The sequence below is a fragment of the Carcharodon carcharias genome, chromosome 20 (assembly GCF_017639515.1).
Source record: "Carcharodon carcharias isolate sCarCar2 chromosome 20, sCarCar2.pri, whole genome shotgun sequence".
In the NCBI taxonomy this organism is placed as follows: domain Eukaryota; kingdom Metazoa; phylum Chordata; class Chondrichthyes; order Lamniformes; family Lamnidae; genus Carcharodon; species Carcharodon carcharias.
The window spans coordinates 104,049,889-104,065,620 of NC_054486.1; the positions used below are offsets into that span (position 1 = coordinate 104,049,889).

Consider the following 15,732-nt stretch of genomic DNA (forward strand, 5'->3'; position numbering starts at 1 on the left):
CCTTTCATCAGAATCCTTTTGCTAAACGTTTCCAGCATTTTTTTTTATTTCATATTTCCAGCATCCACCGTATTTTGTTTTTTTTTCGTTAAAGTACTTTGTTGACTGAGAAAAACTAAGTTAGAAACTGTGGTCTTGACCAACTCTGGTGACCTTCAGCTGAATGACTGGGATAGAGTGACTCGGTTTTTGCCTGTAATTTGCTATATTAATAAATCTGTTTTGACATACTTGAATGAACCATACTTCTGTCCTGAAAATAACTACTCTGGATTTGCCACACAATCGACCCCTCCAGGCCTGTTCATTAAAAAAAAGTCTTTGTTTCATGTACAATAACCCCACGAGAGGCCGTTGGCCCAGAGAGAATTCTTACTGCGCTCCTCATTGCTCTCTCTGGTTTAAGATGCAGCTTGCAGTTCCAAGCCTTAGGGGCCAGCCCAGAGGTTCCGATAGTCTCAAACAGTTAACAATCCCAATCTCCAGCACCTTCAGCCCCAACATCTTTCAGCTCTGTCTGAAGCCATGCTGTTTACCTGCCACAAAATCTCTAAGCTACTTAAGATGCAGCGACAGGGTAACCGTTCAGGATTCAATCTATCATGTGGGTAACAAACCTTTAAACCTTGCAGCCGTGGTCACTACCACAGGCAGCGGCAAAAAACCCATTTTCCTTCTTTGTCTGCATGAAGCTTTTTTGTCACCATTTTCATTCAGCTCCTGCTGCAAGGTTGGGACTAACAATTCCCGAGAACTGTGGATGGCGATGGCATCATCTTATGCTGACCTAGTTGGAAGTTTAGCCTTCCCCACCTCTTTTCAAGTTCTAAACTGCTTTTCCAGTGAAGAATATATTCTCTGTGCCAGGCCCTTTTTGCTTCAGGGCACAATTTCAATAAGCATATGTCATCATATTGCAACTTTGAATATAATGCACACTGATTTACTTGCCCCTTCAACCCTGCTCCAGTGACTGCCTCCCCGCCCCCTCTAACATTATATATGTGTGTGTATATATATAATATATATATATATATATATATACACACATACACACCCCCAGCAGTATTAATGATATATAAATAAAATAAAGATGGCAAATAAAATAAATACCCATGTTATAAAGGTTGATTTTTGCTCCATCCCTGGCGCTTTTCTCCCCATTGCTTAAAGCCTTCTACAACTTTTTTCTCTTACTATTTTTATTATTTTATCAGAAAGTGAAAATGCTTTGTTTTAAAAACTATCCCAAATGGTTCTGCGGGCATGACCCCCCTTCCTAAGCTACGACCCCACATCAACAAAATGTTAGATTAGCCAAAAAAAAACTGTGGGCTTTCTTCAGCCAGTTAAGCCTATTAAAAATTGACCTGGTTGCAACATTGAACTCAGCAAATCAATCCTGTTTCCAGGACTGCTTCAAGCCCTTAAAACGAAATCTTGTGGTGACACCTTCAAATGTCACTACCTAAAACTGACAGCCCTCTTTCCTCCCCTTATTTAAATGTTTCCCACTATCTATATTATTTAGCAAATACTCAACTGTATCAAAGTGCTCAACTGGATAAATTGCTGGGCTCACCAATATGTGTCAGTATTGCTTCCTTCAGCCTTTCCATACAAATCTACTCAGAATTCAGCTAATTTTGGGAGCAACTGCTGCCATTATCTTTCATGTTGTCAGTATCATGTGTGTCAGAAGGATTCACTTCATGCCTCTTATCCCATGATTTAATATGATGCTACATTATTGAGGTGCACGAATATTGTGACATCATGGTTCCATTGAACATTAAACAGAGGTGTCCTTTGAGAGTCCCAGTGGTTCAAGCGGACGTCAAGATTACCATTCAAGGTCACTTCTACCTCAACCGACACCACCAAACAAACAAAATTAGCTGGTTAAAAACAAAAAAACTGCGGATGCTGGAAATCCAAAACAAAAACAGAATTACCTGGAAAAACTCAGCAGGTCTGGCAGCATCGGCGGAGAAGAAAAGAGTTGACGGGTCATGAGGACTCGAAACGTCAACTCTTTTCTTCTCCGCCGATGCTGCCAGACCTGCTGAAAATTAGCTGGTTAATCATTGCACTGTTTGTGGTATCTCTCTACACAAAGCAGCTGCTAACTTTGCTTACATGATTGCACTTATTCACTGCATCAGAAGTACCTTACAACATTTCTAAGATGTGGTAGTGTACTTTATGAATACATGCATTTTGTAAAAGCATTGCAGAAGATTATTAGATTATCAAGGGACTCCACCAACACCTTGATTTTACAATGTTCATCCTTGTGTTGAAGTCCCTCCCTATATCTTGCTACCTTATGACAATCTGAGTTTCTGCACTTGCCCAATTCTGGCCCCGTGTGCACCTCCCATTTCTTTGCTCTACTACTGGTAGCTGCCCTTTCGATTGTTTAGGCCCTAAGCACTGGAATTCCTTCCCTAAACCTCCATTCTTCATTAAGATCCTCCTTAGCACTCTCTTTGCCAAGCTACTGATCATCTTTTTGAACGTGTCTTCATGTGGCTTTGTGTCAAATTTTGTCCTTTAAAACTCCTGTGAAACACCTTGGCATACTTGGCCACTTTAAACATTACTACATAAATGCAAGCTGTTCTTAATCAGTTTGAACTGAAGCAAGCAATGGTTCCAAAAGCAGCCTCCAACTGAAGTAAAAAATATCAGCACAGCTGATGGAGAAAGTTTCAAAAGAGTACAAGATAAGAGAGACAAGAAAGGGAGAGTCACAAGGAATACAACCCTTAAATCAACCAGTACAGATGCACTGAAAGTGTTGGATCAGAGCGATACTGTCGCTGCTGCTTATCTGGGCAGATTTATAAAGGATAAACATAGCAAACCTGAAGCAATATAAAAAGCAAACTATTGTTAGGGCTGTGAATATCCTGTGACAGATCTTGCAAATCTTGCAACTTTTTTTTATTTTGTTCGAGGGATGTGAGCATAGCTGGCAAGGCCAGCATTTATTGCCCATCCCTAACTGACATTGAGAAGGTGGTGGTGAGCAGCCTACTTGAATCGCTGCAGTCCATATGGTGTAGTTACACCCACAGTCCTGTTAGGAAGGGCGTTCCAGGATTTTGGCTCAGTGACAGCGAACGAATGACAAAACAGTACTAAGTCAGGATAGTGAATAACTTGGAGGTGAACTTGAAGGAGGTGGAATTCCCACCTGTCTGTTGCTCTTGTCCTTCTAGATGAAAGGGAACACGAGTTTTGAAGGTGCTGAGGAAGGGGCCTTGGCAAGTTGCTGCAGTATATCTTGTCAGTGGTACACACTACTGCCACTGTGTGCCTGTGGTGGAGGAACTGAATGCTTAAGGTAGTGGATGGGGTGCCAATCAAGGGAGCTGCTCTGATTTGGATGGTGTCGAACTTCTTGAGTGTTGTTGGAGTTATATTCATCCTGCAAAGTGGAGAGTATTCTGTCATACACCTGACTTGTGCTTATCGTGTCAAGCCTCGTTTCCTTCATCAACATTCCTTCCTCTTGCTTTTGGTTAGTAAAAGTCTAGTTTCTATTAGAAATCATGACACGTTGTAATCTTTCTGCCACAACTCTACCTTTCGTTGCTGAAGGAGCTGACTGCTTGCTAAGGCGACTGAGTGCTGGTTGCTCTCAGTTATTGCTCCCAATTACCTTGCATAAGTGGTCTTTCTTCAGGTGCAAGCCTCAACAATCATAGGCGGCCCACTTGATCACAGGAGGCATCACAGACAGCAGGATCCTCATTGGATGTGTTCACTATGTGTGCACTTACACCAACACAACTGTTCCCAAGAACAGCAATTCTCACCAATTTTCCTTTCCTTAACTCAAACAAAAGTACACAAGGCTTTCAGATTTAATATCTGTTGTGAGGATAGAGTGTGTGAGGGAGAGAAGTTCAAAGGCATGCTGATAGAGTTTGGAATCATTTAAGCTTTCCTGGATGATACTGGAGTAATAATGAAAAATTGGCCTGACAACAGAAGCATGAGTAAAGCTTGAGGGATCAAGCCAGATCTGCTGGCAAACAGACTGACTGTTCATATATCACATGCTTTCCATTCATTCTCGAGAAAATGGAGGTGGCTTTTTGGTTAATCTGGACATATGATGTGGGCATCACTGGCAAGGCCAGCATCTATTGCCCATCTCTAACTGCCCCCGAGAAGATGGTGATGAGCCACATTCTTGAACCACGGCAGTCCATGTGGTAAAGGGACACCTACAGTGCTGTTAGGGATGGAGATCCAGGTTCTTCACTCAACAACAGTGAAGGAATGGCAATATAATTCCAAGTCAGGATGATGTGCGACTTAGAGGGGAACATTCAAGAAACAAATAAGTATACTGGATACAGCAAAGGCTATGGGCCCCAACAACATTCTGACTGTAATTCTGAAGACATGCTCCAGAACTGGCCATGCCTCTAACCATAACTATTCCAGCAAGCTACTGGCACCTGCCCAACAATGTGGAAAACTGCACACTTATGTCCTATTCCCAAAAAGCAGGACAAATCCAATCCAGCCAATTACTGCCCCAGTCTACTCTCAATCATTTACAAAATGATGGATCATGTTGTCAAATGTGTTATCAAACGACACTTAAACAGCAATAACTTTCTCACCGATGTTCACTATTGATCCCATCAGGACAACTTGGCTCTGAACCTCATTACAGCCTTGCTCCTAACATGGAAAAAAGAGCTGAATTCAAGAGGTGAGTTGACATCAAATGCTACCTTGACATCAAGGCAGCATTTGACTGAGTGTGGGATCAAGGAGCCTTAGCAAAACTGAAGTCAATGGGAATCAGGAGGAAAACTTCCACTGGCTGGAGTCACACCTTGCATAAAGAAAAATGGTTGCAGTTATTGGAGACTAATCATCTCAGATCCAGGACATCAGTGCAGGAGTTCCTCAGGGCAGTGTCCTCGGTTCAACTACCTTCAGCTGCTTCTTCAATGACCTTCCCTCCATTATAAGGTCAGAAGTGGAATATGTTTGCTGATGACTGGACAGTCTTCAGTGTCATTCATAACTCATTAGATACTGAAGCATTCCGTGCCTGCATGCAGCAGGACCTAAATGACATTCAGGTTTGGGCTAATAAGTGGCAAGTCACATTCACACGACACAACTGTCAGTCAATGACCATCGCCAATAAGAGGGATTTAACCATCTTCCCTTAATATTCAATGGCATTACCATCACTGAATCCCCCACCATCAACATCCTGGACATTATCATTGACCAGAAACTGAACTGGACCAGCCATATAAATACTGTGGCTACAAGAGCAGGATAGAGACTGGAATTTCTCTGGTGAGTAGCTCACCTCCTTAATCCTCAAAGTAAGACCGCCAAATACAAGGCACAAGTGTTACATTCCCCATAGAGACCTATAACTTTTAAAAAGAGATTTAAATTCCCAGTGACCGACCAAAAGGATCACACATTAACATTTCGCATTTTAAGACTCTTACTGTAACAAACAAACTGAAATCAATAACGACTGAACATCACTTAGTCAGCAACTAATACACTAAACTACCGAAGAGATATCCCAGACGCCACAACACAAGACCCACTAATTTCAAAATCAGTTGTAATTTTGTTCCTGTCTTAACATAATGTGATATATCCACTTCTATGTTCTCATTGAAACTACAGTGTTCCTACCTCACTGCTGATGAATGTGAATATGGTACTAGTAAGGGGTTATTATAGAAATACATAACTGCAATACTGAAGACTTGTGCCCTTTGAACTTTGAACTTCAGATCATTTCTGAGAATTAACAGGACATCAACCATAGCTCCTAGACAGATGGTTTCACAGCAGTTATTTTGACATGGTTATAGAGTTCATACCTTGGGCAATTCATTTATAGCATCCTTCACCAGCACTATCATTGACAACCCCTAGTGGCCAGTTCCCAATTTGGTTGCTAGCAAAATGGCCAAAGACACCTCGTTTTCCATTTGCTGTTTGCAGGTGATTACAAAAAGCAGCACAGTGATAAAACACAGAGATGCCCTCGGAAGATGTGTCAATGTCAGCATGTAGCCAACTGTGAAAGGATGAGGGAAAAGAAGAGTCTTCCCTTTGACAGTCTCATCCATCAAAGAGCCTGCAAGGTGGAAAATGGCTCCAGTATTTGATTTTAAACTGCCAATGAGCTAAATTGCAGAGTACAGCAAGATGCCCGAAGCAAAATTTGCTCTCATTATGCAGACTCTGTACTGAGACTGCTTGTTTATCAAAACTCAAGCTTAGGGAATAGAAGGAGAAGGGGGTGATTGGGTGGAAATGGCCACAAAAGGGTAAAAGTACAGTTTTTATTATTAGAACAAAAAGCCTACTTCCGTATGCCTACCTTTTTAGGTCTCTCCGTGAAATCTCAGCTTTCTGGAGCAACAGGCTAATCGTAAATCCAATAATCGCACATTGAACAAATGGCCAGTAAGGGCAAGCTCCACACACGTAAAGCAATAGAAGTTGGTGTAGGCCACTGAATGTAAGAGTGGATTTGCTGGTGTCCAGATGAAGGACCAAGAACTGATTTCTTTTTGTTTCCCAACTGAGGCAATAACTATTCTGTAAAGCATATACACAAAATCCTCAGAAAAATTGTGACATTGGGACTATTAACAGCAATGCAGATGTTGGAATTACATTGGGTCAGTTGGGTAAGAGTACTGCCTGTTTCACTTCATTGGCTACAAAGCACTTTGAGATGACTTGAGGTTGAAAAAAGTGTTATATAAATGTAGGTCTTATATTCCATCCCAAATCCGCTTCTCACTTCTTCTCTAGCTGCTTTCATGAGCCTCAAAATAACCTCGTCATTAGCTGTGCTTTTGGGTCCATCGCTTAATTTCTCATCTCCTTATCCTTCTCCCCCTTCTCCATCCCCCTCAACCCTCTTATAGCAATCAGATATTTTTCTTTGGGAAGAAAGCTACATGCTACTATTTCCAACATAACAGCAGCGACTACGCTTCAAAAGTACTTCACTGGCTGTAAATCGTTTTGGAATGTCCTGAGGTTGTTACAGGTGCTATATTCATTTTGTTAATATACAAACGTAATTTATTTCACAAAAAATAGGGAACAAAGTGACTCATTTATATATTACACATTGGTGATGTGAAACATGTTGCAAAACTGGTGCTTACCAAACACGTTGGAAGGAGATTGTAAACCATGATGAAATCTACCTCTCACTGCACACCCATCACTTCTGAGCTTGCTAATCTACACTGGCAACATTTTCCCCAGCCACTGCTTTCAAGATCCTATCTTCAAATGTGTCTTCCACCTTGCTCCACTCTGACTGACCTTCTCAGCCCTACATACACTCTTCATTCCAGATATTGAATCAGTGCTGGTTCTTTTATCCTGGCTCTCTGGAATCCAGACCCCAAAGCCTTTGAAAACCCCCAATATACCCTCCTCTCACTGTGCCTTTAGGGCTTCTTCCATCCACCAAATTCTTTTTCCTGTTTGTGTCTACCTTCTCTTGTTAAAAGTCCACGATAGGTTTCTTTCACGTGAGGGAGCTCTGTATAAATGCAAGTCCTTACTGAAAATAGTTAGCAACATCAAATAATTACAGATTGTAGAAATGCTGAAAGCATCTAAAAGTCGATGCCAAGCAGTGACTGGGAATGCATGGCGATTGTGGGACCGAGAGGTTCTTGGTCAGGCTGGGGCTCAGGACCCAATGGGAATGGATTGGGAGTCGGCAGCCACTTCTCACTGTGTGAAATACTGACTGAGCTGTTGTACATTATCAAATAAAATATGATAATAAAACTTAAGAATTCTACCTAGACACTCAGAGCATGATACTCCTTAAATACATTCCCATTAACTTATTCTTTAATACATTACTTACATTTTATGCACAGTAAAATAAAGTATTTATTTCATTAATGATATCTGTTCAAGATTTGCAGCTTTGTGAACTACTGTGAGCAACTTCTCCTGCCACACGCATTTCAACCAAAGAATATGAAGAAAAAGAAAGGCTTGTGTTTCCTCAAGATTTTCACAAGCCCAGTCCTAAAGTGCGCCACAGCCAATGAAATACTCTTTTTGAAGTATGGTCACTGTTGTAACATAGAAAATGCAGCAGTCCATTTGCACACAAGTGCCCACAGACCACAACATGATCATTGTTTTTAGCATGTAGGTTGAACAATAAGCATTATCCAGGGCACCCAGGGAAAACTCCACAGCTCTTCTTCAAAGCAGTGGGATCTTTTACACCCATCTGAGAAGGCAGATGGCGCCTCATCCAAAAGACAGTACATCTGACAGTGCAACACTGCCCTCAGTACTGCACTAGGAGTATCAGCCTGATATCAGAATTTGATATCAAGTCTCGGGATCAGAACATGAACTTCTGACTCAGAGGCATGAGTGTGAACAACTGAGCTACGGCTACCACCAAGTTTCCAAACATAGTTTTACACTGCATAACAAAGAACCAATCTTCTTTGTAAAATGGTGCCAGTCTAGATATCAAGGATAAAATTATGGTTGAAAAAACTTCTTGCTGAAGAAACAGGCACACTCTTTTACTGCTGCAGGCATCCCAAATGTATTACACTGCTTTAGTACCACTGATGTGTGCTTAATCCTGTGAGGCAAAGGTTCACCTTCAAAATATCACTACAAAATTTGAAATAAAGTCGTGAAGAGTTCAGGAGTTTCTGCTATATTCATCAACTGCAAATCAAAATTGCAGGAGTTTCACAATTTATATAGCTGAAATTGACTTTACTCAAGGTACAAAATTGCAGTTTAAATAAAAGTCAGGATTTAAATTCACGGCACTTAAAAAATCAAATGGAAAAGTTTGCCAAACTAAATTTAAAACTCCTGTCCATCTGGTTTATCATTAAATGGCAGGTCAAAGGATCAAAGCCATTAGGTACACTTTGAAAAACAAAGCTGATGTCATAATATTCTCAATTACTTACTGAAATGCTTATACGGGAATGAATATGAAAGAGCTCTACTTCAGAAAAAAGGGAACTGGGTGGCGGATGGTATTGATGGTTGACACCTCAATATACTATTCTCCCTGTTAAATACCTGCAAGATCAGCAGCTCTCGTGGACAGGCCAGTACATCAGGTTTAATGATTGGCGAGATGTAATGAGTCGTGTGCCACAGGGATTAGTGCTGGGGTCTCAACTTTTTACAATTTATGTAAATGACTTGGATGAAGGGACCAAAAGTACGGTTGCTAAGTTTGTTGACGACACAAAGATAGGTAGGAAAGTAAATTGTGAAGAGGACATAAGAGGGCTACAAAGGGATGTAGCTAGGTTAAGTGAGTGGGCAAAGATCTAGAGTATAACGTGGGCAAATATGAACTTGTCCATTTTGGCAGAGCGAATAAAAAGCACATTATCTAAATGGTGAGAGATTGCAGGGCTCTGAGATGCAAAAGAATATGGGTGTCCTAATGCATGAATCACAAAAGGTTAGTATGCAGGTGCAGCAAGTAATTAGGAAAGCTAATAGAATGTTATCGTTTTATCGTTTATTGTGAGAGGATTTGAATACAAAAGTAGAAGGATTATGTTTTACTTATACAGGGGATTGGTAAGACCACATCTGAAGTACTGTGCACAGTATTGGTCTATTTATTTAAGGAAGGATATAAATGCATTGGAAGAAGTTCAGAGAAGGTTTACTAGACTAATATCTGGAATGGGCGGGTTGTTGTATGAGGAAAGGTTGGACAAGTTAGGCTTGTATCTGCTGGAGTTTTCTCTTCCTCAAAAGGTGGTGGGAGCAGAGTCTTTGAACAATTTTAAGGCAGAGCTAGATTGGTTCTTAATAGCAAGGGGGTGAAAGGTTATCAGGGGTAGGTGGGAATGTGGAGCTCAGATTATAATCATTTGAGTCGTAATCTTATTGAATAGCACAGCAGATTCGAGGGGCCAAGTGGCCTACTCCTGCTCCTAATTCATACGTTCATATTTACCTGTCCAAGTTTCCATTGCACAAAGCAGTTGTACGGTACTACACTGCACAGCGCCTCAGGTTCAATTCCCAGTTTGTATAGGATCAGCAGACTGAATTCAGCCTGCTACAATTGGGCTTATTGGCCTGTGAACTAGGTCAGGGCAAACGGGATGGGAGGGGAGGGGATGAGGAAAGGCAGCCAGAGTTAAAGTTTTCAGAGCTATCCAGTGGGATTTGCGGGTAGGGGAAGGTGGGGAGGGGAAAGATGCACATCATGCGAAAAGAGAATCAGGCCCCACTGTGGTGTCCTTCAAGGTCAAGCAGCCTTCCAACACTCCTTAATCTCCCGTAACAGCTGTTTGGACAAGGAAACCTCAGTGAGAGCCTGAAAAGGGTCTGGAAAAAACGAAGTTAAATGAAACATCTGTGAAATGGGAAGGGCTAGGAATTGACAGTGCAAATGAGATTCACTACACCACTGCCCCCACCCCCAACCACCTCACTTCTTGATGTTTGGAATGCTGACTACATTGCTCAACGTTACATTATTTATTTGTTCACGGGATATGCACGTCATTGGCTAGGCCAGCATTTTTATTGCCCATGTCTAATTGCCCTTGAGAAGATAGTGGTGTGCTATCTTCTTGAACTACTGCAGTCCACATGTTTTAGGAACACCAAGAAGGAAGGAGTGCCAGGTTTTTGACCCTTCGACAGTGAAGAATTGGCAATATAGTTCTAAGTCAGGATGGTGTGTGATTTGGAGGGGAACTTGCAGGTAGTGGTGTTCCCATGCATCCGCTGCCCTTGTCCTTCTAGATGGTAGAGGTCAGAGGTCATGGGTTTGGAAGGTGCCATATAAGGAGCCGTGGTGAGTTCCTGCAGAGCATCTCATAGATGGTACACGCTGCTACCACTGTGCAGTGGTGGTGGAGGGAGTGCATGTTGAAGGTTGTAGGTGGGATGCCAATCAAGCAGGCTGCTTTGTCCTGGATGGTATCGAGCTTCTTGAGTGTTGTTGGAGCTGTACTGATCCAGGCAAGTGGAGAGCTTTCCATCACACTTCTGACTTGTGTCTTGTAGACGGTGGACAGGCTCTGGGGAGTCAGTCGGTGTTACTCTCCACAGAATTCCCAGCCTCTGACCTGCTTTTGTAGCCACAGTATTTATATGGCTGGTCAAGTTCAGTTTCTGGTCAATGGTATTGCCCAGGATGTTAACAGAGGGGGAATTCAGCTGGTAATGCCATTGAATATCAAAGGGAAATGGCTGGATTCTTTCTTATTGGAGATGGTCATTGCCTAGCACTTGAGTGGCGTGAATGTTACTACATATATCATGCTCTTTTCTGTCCTTTTATTCCTCACATAGATATCATAAAGCTCCAAAACGCTACCCAGACACACCCTTGAATACATTTCCATTCACCTGTTCTGTAATGTTTTACCTATATTTTATACACAGTAAAATAAAATATTTATTGCATTAACGACATTGTCTGTTCATGATTTGCATTTTCGTGATCAACCAGAGGCACTCTTCCCCACACTCATTACAACCAGTGATTATGTTATGACCGAGATGGGATGAGTGTGCAGTTGATCCAGCCGCACTACTCCAGAGGTCGCGCCATTAGTTTAAAAATTTGGTTCACTCACCAAAGTGGCCCACCATTTACCTTTGCCACGGCTACCTGGAATAAAAGAGGTTTTAACCAGGCTTCTTTCAATAAACAACAAACTTATTAGTTTATTATAAAACAAGTCTTGTCAAGCAGAAAGGCAAAGCTTAATGGCATACAGTATGAAATATGAAAGTAGACCAATTACTCCTTTGAGATACCCTAAGTCTCACATCCTGAATCTTAAAAGGAAACTACGATGGTATGAGGCGCGAGTTAGCTATGCTGGATTGGGAAACATTACATTGGGATGATGGTGGATAGGCAATGGCAAACATTCAAAGAGCGCATGGGTGAACTACCACAATTGTTTATTCCTGTCTGGTGCAGAAGTAAAACAGGAAAGTTGGCCAAGCCACGGCTTACAAGGGAAATTAGAGATAGCATTAGACCCAAGGAAGAGGCATACAAACTGGCCAGAAAAAAACAACAGACCTGAGGATTGGGAGCACTTTAGAATTCAGCAAAGGAGGACCAAAGGATTGATTAAGAAGGGGAAAACAGAGTATGAGAGTAAGTTTGCAGGGAACATAAAAATTGACTGTAAAAGTTTCTATAGGTATGTGAAGAGAAAAAGGTTGGTGAAGACATCTGTAGGTCCCTTAGTCAGAAACAGGGGTATTTAATATGGGGAACAAAGAAATGGCTGACCAGCTAAATACATACTTAGATTCTATCTTCGCAAAGGAGGACACAAATAACAAACAGAAATGTTGGGGAACACAGGGTTTAGTGAGAGGGAGGAACTGACAGAAATCAGTATTAATGGGGAAATGGTGTTGGGGAAATTGATGGGATTGAAGGCCGATAAATCCCCAGGGCCTGATAATCTACATCCCAGAGTACTTAAGGAAGTGGCCCTAGAAATGGTGGATGCATTGGTGGTCATCTTCCGAGATTCTATCGACTCTGGAACAGTTCCTACAGATTGGAGGGTAGCTAATGTAACCCCACTATTTAAAAAGGGAGGTAGAGAGAAAACAGGGAATTATAGACAAGTCAGCCTGACGTCGGTAGTGGGGAAAATTCTAGAGTCCATTATAAAAGATTTAATAGCTGAGCACATGGAAAACAGTGGCAGAATCGGATAGAGTCAGCATGGACTTATGAAAGGGAAATCATGCTTGACAAATCTTCTGGAATTTTTCGAGGATATAACTAGTAGAGTTGATGAGGGGGAGCCAGTGGATGTGGTTTATTTGGACTTTCAGAAGGCTTTCGACAATGTACAACATAAGAGACTAGCATGTAAAATTAAAGCGCATGGGGTTGAGGATAGTGTATTGAGATGGATAGAAAACTGGTTGGTAGACAGGAAACATTGAGTGGGAATAAACTGATCTTTCTCTGAATGGCAGGCAGTAACTAGTGGAGTACTGCAGGGATCGGTGCTGAGACCCCAATTATTCACAATACATATTAATGATTTAGATGAGGGAACTAAATGTAATATCTTCAAATTTGAAGATGATGCAAAGCTGGATGGGAGCGTGAGCTGTGAGGAGGATGCAGAGATGCTTCAGTGTGATTTGGACAAGCTGAGTGAGTGGGCAAATGCATGACAGGTGCAGTATAATGTGGATAAATGTGAGATTATCCACTTTGGTAGCAAAAACAGGAAGGCAGATTATTATCTGAATGGCTATAAATTGAGAGTGGGAATGTGCAATGAGACCTGGGTGTCCTCGTACACCAGTCACTGAAGGTAAGCATGCAGGTGCAGCAGGCAGTAAAGAAGGCAAATGGTATGTTGGCCTTCATAACAAGAGGATTCGAGTACAGGAGCAGGGATGTCTTGCTGCAATTGTACAGGGCCGTGGTGAGACCACATCTGTAATATTGTGTGCAGTTTTGTTCTCCTTATCTGAGGAAGGATGCTTTTGCTATCGAGGGAGTGCAGTGAAGGTTTACCCGACTGATTCCTGGGATTACGGGACTGACATATGAGAGATTGAGTCGGTTAGGATTCTATTCACTGGAGTTCAGAAGAATGAGGGGGGGCTCTCATAGAAACCTATAAAATTCTAACAGGACTAGACAGGGTAGATGCAGGAAGGATGCTCCCAATGGTGGGGGAGTCCAGAACAAGGAGTCACAGTCTGAGGATATGGGGTAGACCATTTAGGACTGAGATGAGGAGAAATGTCTTCACCCAGAGAGTGGTGAACCTGTGAAATTTGCTACCACAGAAAGTAGTTGAGGCCAAAACATTGCATGTTTTCAAGAAGGAGTTAGATATAGCTCTGGGGCGAAAGGGACCAAAGGATATGGGGAGAAAGCAGGGGCAGGCTATTGAGTTGGATGATCAGCCATGACCATAATGATTAGCAGAGCAAGATTGGAGGGCCAAATGGCCTACTCCTGCTCCCATTTTCTGTGTTTCTATGTTCACACACACACGCACACCATTCTGCCAAAGATTAAAATTCAATGGTTCAAGGAAAAGGAAAGATGATGGAGTCCTGGAAATGGTGTCCGAGTTATGCGGTTGGTCTCAATGCTGACCTGCGAAACAATCAATGGCTCTTGCACTGCTTTTCAGGCAGACTCGAGGAATACTTGCAGGTACTCCGTTCCAGCATGTAAAGCAACTTAGAAGCAGCTTATATTCGCTTCCAGCTGTGGACTAGCTCTAGACTACAAAAAGGCTGCTGTCTTCCTTCACAAGCAGTTGGTCCTCCTCCTCCTCAAAGCAAAACCAACTTTTTAAACACGGTTCCGGGCCTGGTTTTTCTCCCCAGAGCCATAAACTACCATGTGACCCCTTTTTACACAGTCCACCAGGGTCAGCTTCTTTACATCTGTTTAATTACCTTTCCTTGTAAATGGAGTAAATAGATGTCTTTCCCAAGAAAAGCAATCAGAGTCCTGCACTAACCCTTTAAGAAAGCGTCTTTTAAAAATGCAAATTCTTCCAGAATGTTCTTAGTCCTTGAAGATGAACCATTTTCTGTGATTAAAGTGTTCATCACAATTATGAAAAGAAATATTTGCATCTCTATAGCATCTTTCACAATTTCAGGGTATTCCCAAAGCACTTCAAAGTGTCAAGTATGCTTTTTTTTTTGAAGGGTAGTCACTGTTTGTAATGTAGGAAATAAGGCAGTCAATTCTAAATAATGAAATCCTCCTGCACAACAATTTCAATAACCATTCTGTGCATATGAAAACCGCCATCCAACTCACAATTGAGAAACAGCGCAAAATTGTAATGTATTGTTATGAATAAAGTGACAGGAGGCTGACATAACTTCATTCAAATTATCCGTCAAATATTCTACACTGACTCATAGCTGCCAGGATATGAATAGGTTACTGTACATATGGTCCAAATCTCAGCTTGCTTAATATAACTTTCTTCTGACAGATTCCAGTACAGGGAAAGTATGGTCCAGCATGAGCTTTGCTTGCCTTCTCAAAATGGAAGTCTTCTGCTGAACACAATCTGTACAGCTGACCACGCTCAAAGTATATCTGAGCATGCAATAACCAATGTGCACTTTGATGATTAAATCAGCATGTCAGATTATATTCCAATCCTCATGATGCTACCCACGCCCCAAGTTCATAAGGCCACTTTAAGTATTAATGTATAAGCATCTCTTGTGAGAGAGCCGAAAACTAGAGGCAACAGATATAAGATAGTCACCAATAAGTCCAATCGAGAATAAAAACAGAAAATGTGGAAACACTTAGCAGGTCTGGCAGCATCTGTGGAGGGAGAAACAGAGGTAACATTTCAGGTCTGTGACCTCTCAGAACTGGCAGAAGTTAGAAATAATATAATGAGCAACTGGAAAGGGAACAAGAAAGAAAGAATCGGACGATTCCCCCCACTTTCATGAGTGGGATTACTGGGGGTAGGGGGTGGTGTCGTGCCAATCGCCATGCCACCTCCACAGGTATTTTACCAGCAGTGTGGTAGGTGGTTCGCAGCCCATCCACCCTCACCCACTTAAGGACCTTTGCCTGCCACTTGTGCTATTTTCTCACTAGCAGAAGGGCATTTCGCCACTTGGCAACCTCCAAGTTTAATTCATTCA

At 41.9% G+C, this 15,732-nt stretch overlaps 1 protein-coding gene across 5 annotated transcripts in view; it reads right to left on the bottom strand.

Moving 5' to 3' along the window:
* Positions 1 to 15,732, bottom strand: part of LOC121292823 (centrosomal protein of 128 kDa-like) — a 327,101-nt gene that overhangs the window by 61,160 nt on the left and 250,209 nt on the right. The window contains exon 18 of one of the 5 annotated variants that reach the window (XM_041215265.1): positions 11,687 to 11,701. The exons of 3 other annotated variants lie outside the window; for them this stretch is intronic. In XM_041215265.1, coding sequence (XP_041071199.1) covers positions 11,687 to 11,701 — 15 coding nt within the window. Of the gene's footprint in view, positions 1 to 11,666; positions 11,702 to 15,732 lie in introns of all 5 variants that reach the window. One more of the 5 variants, XM_041215268.1, reaches the window with a different exon arrangement.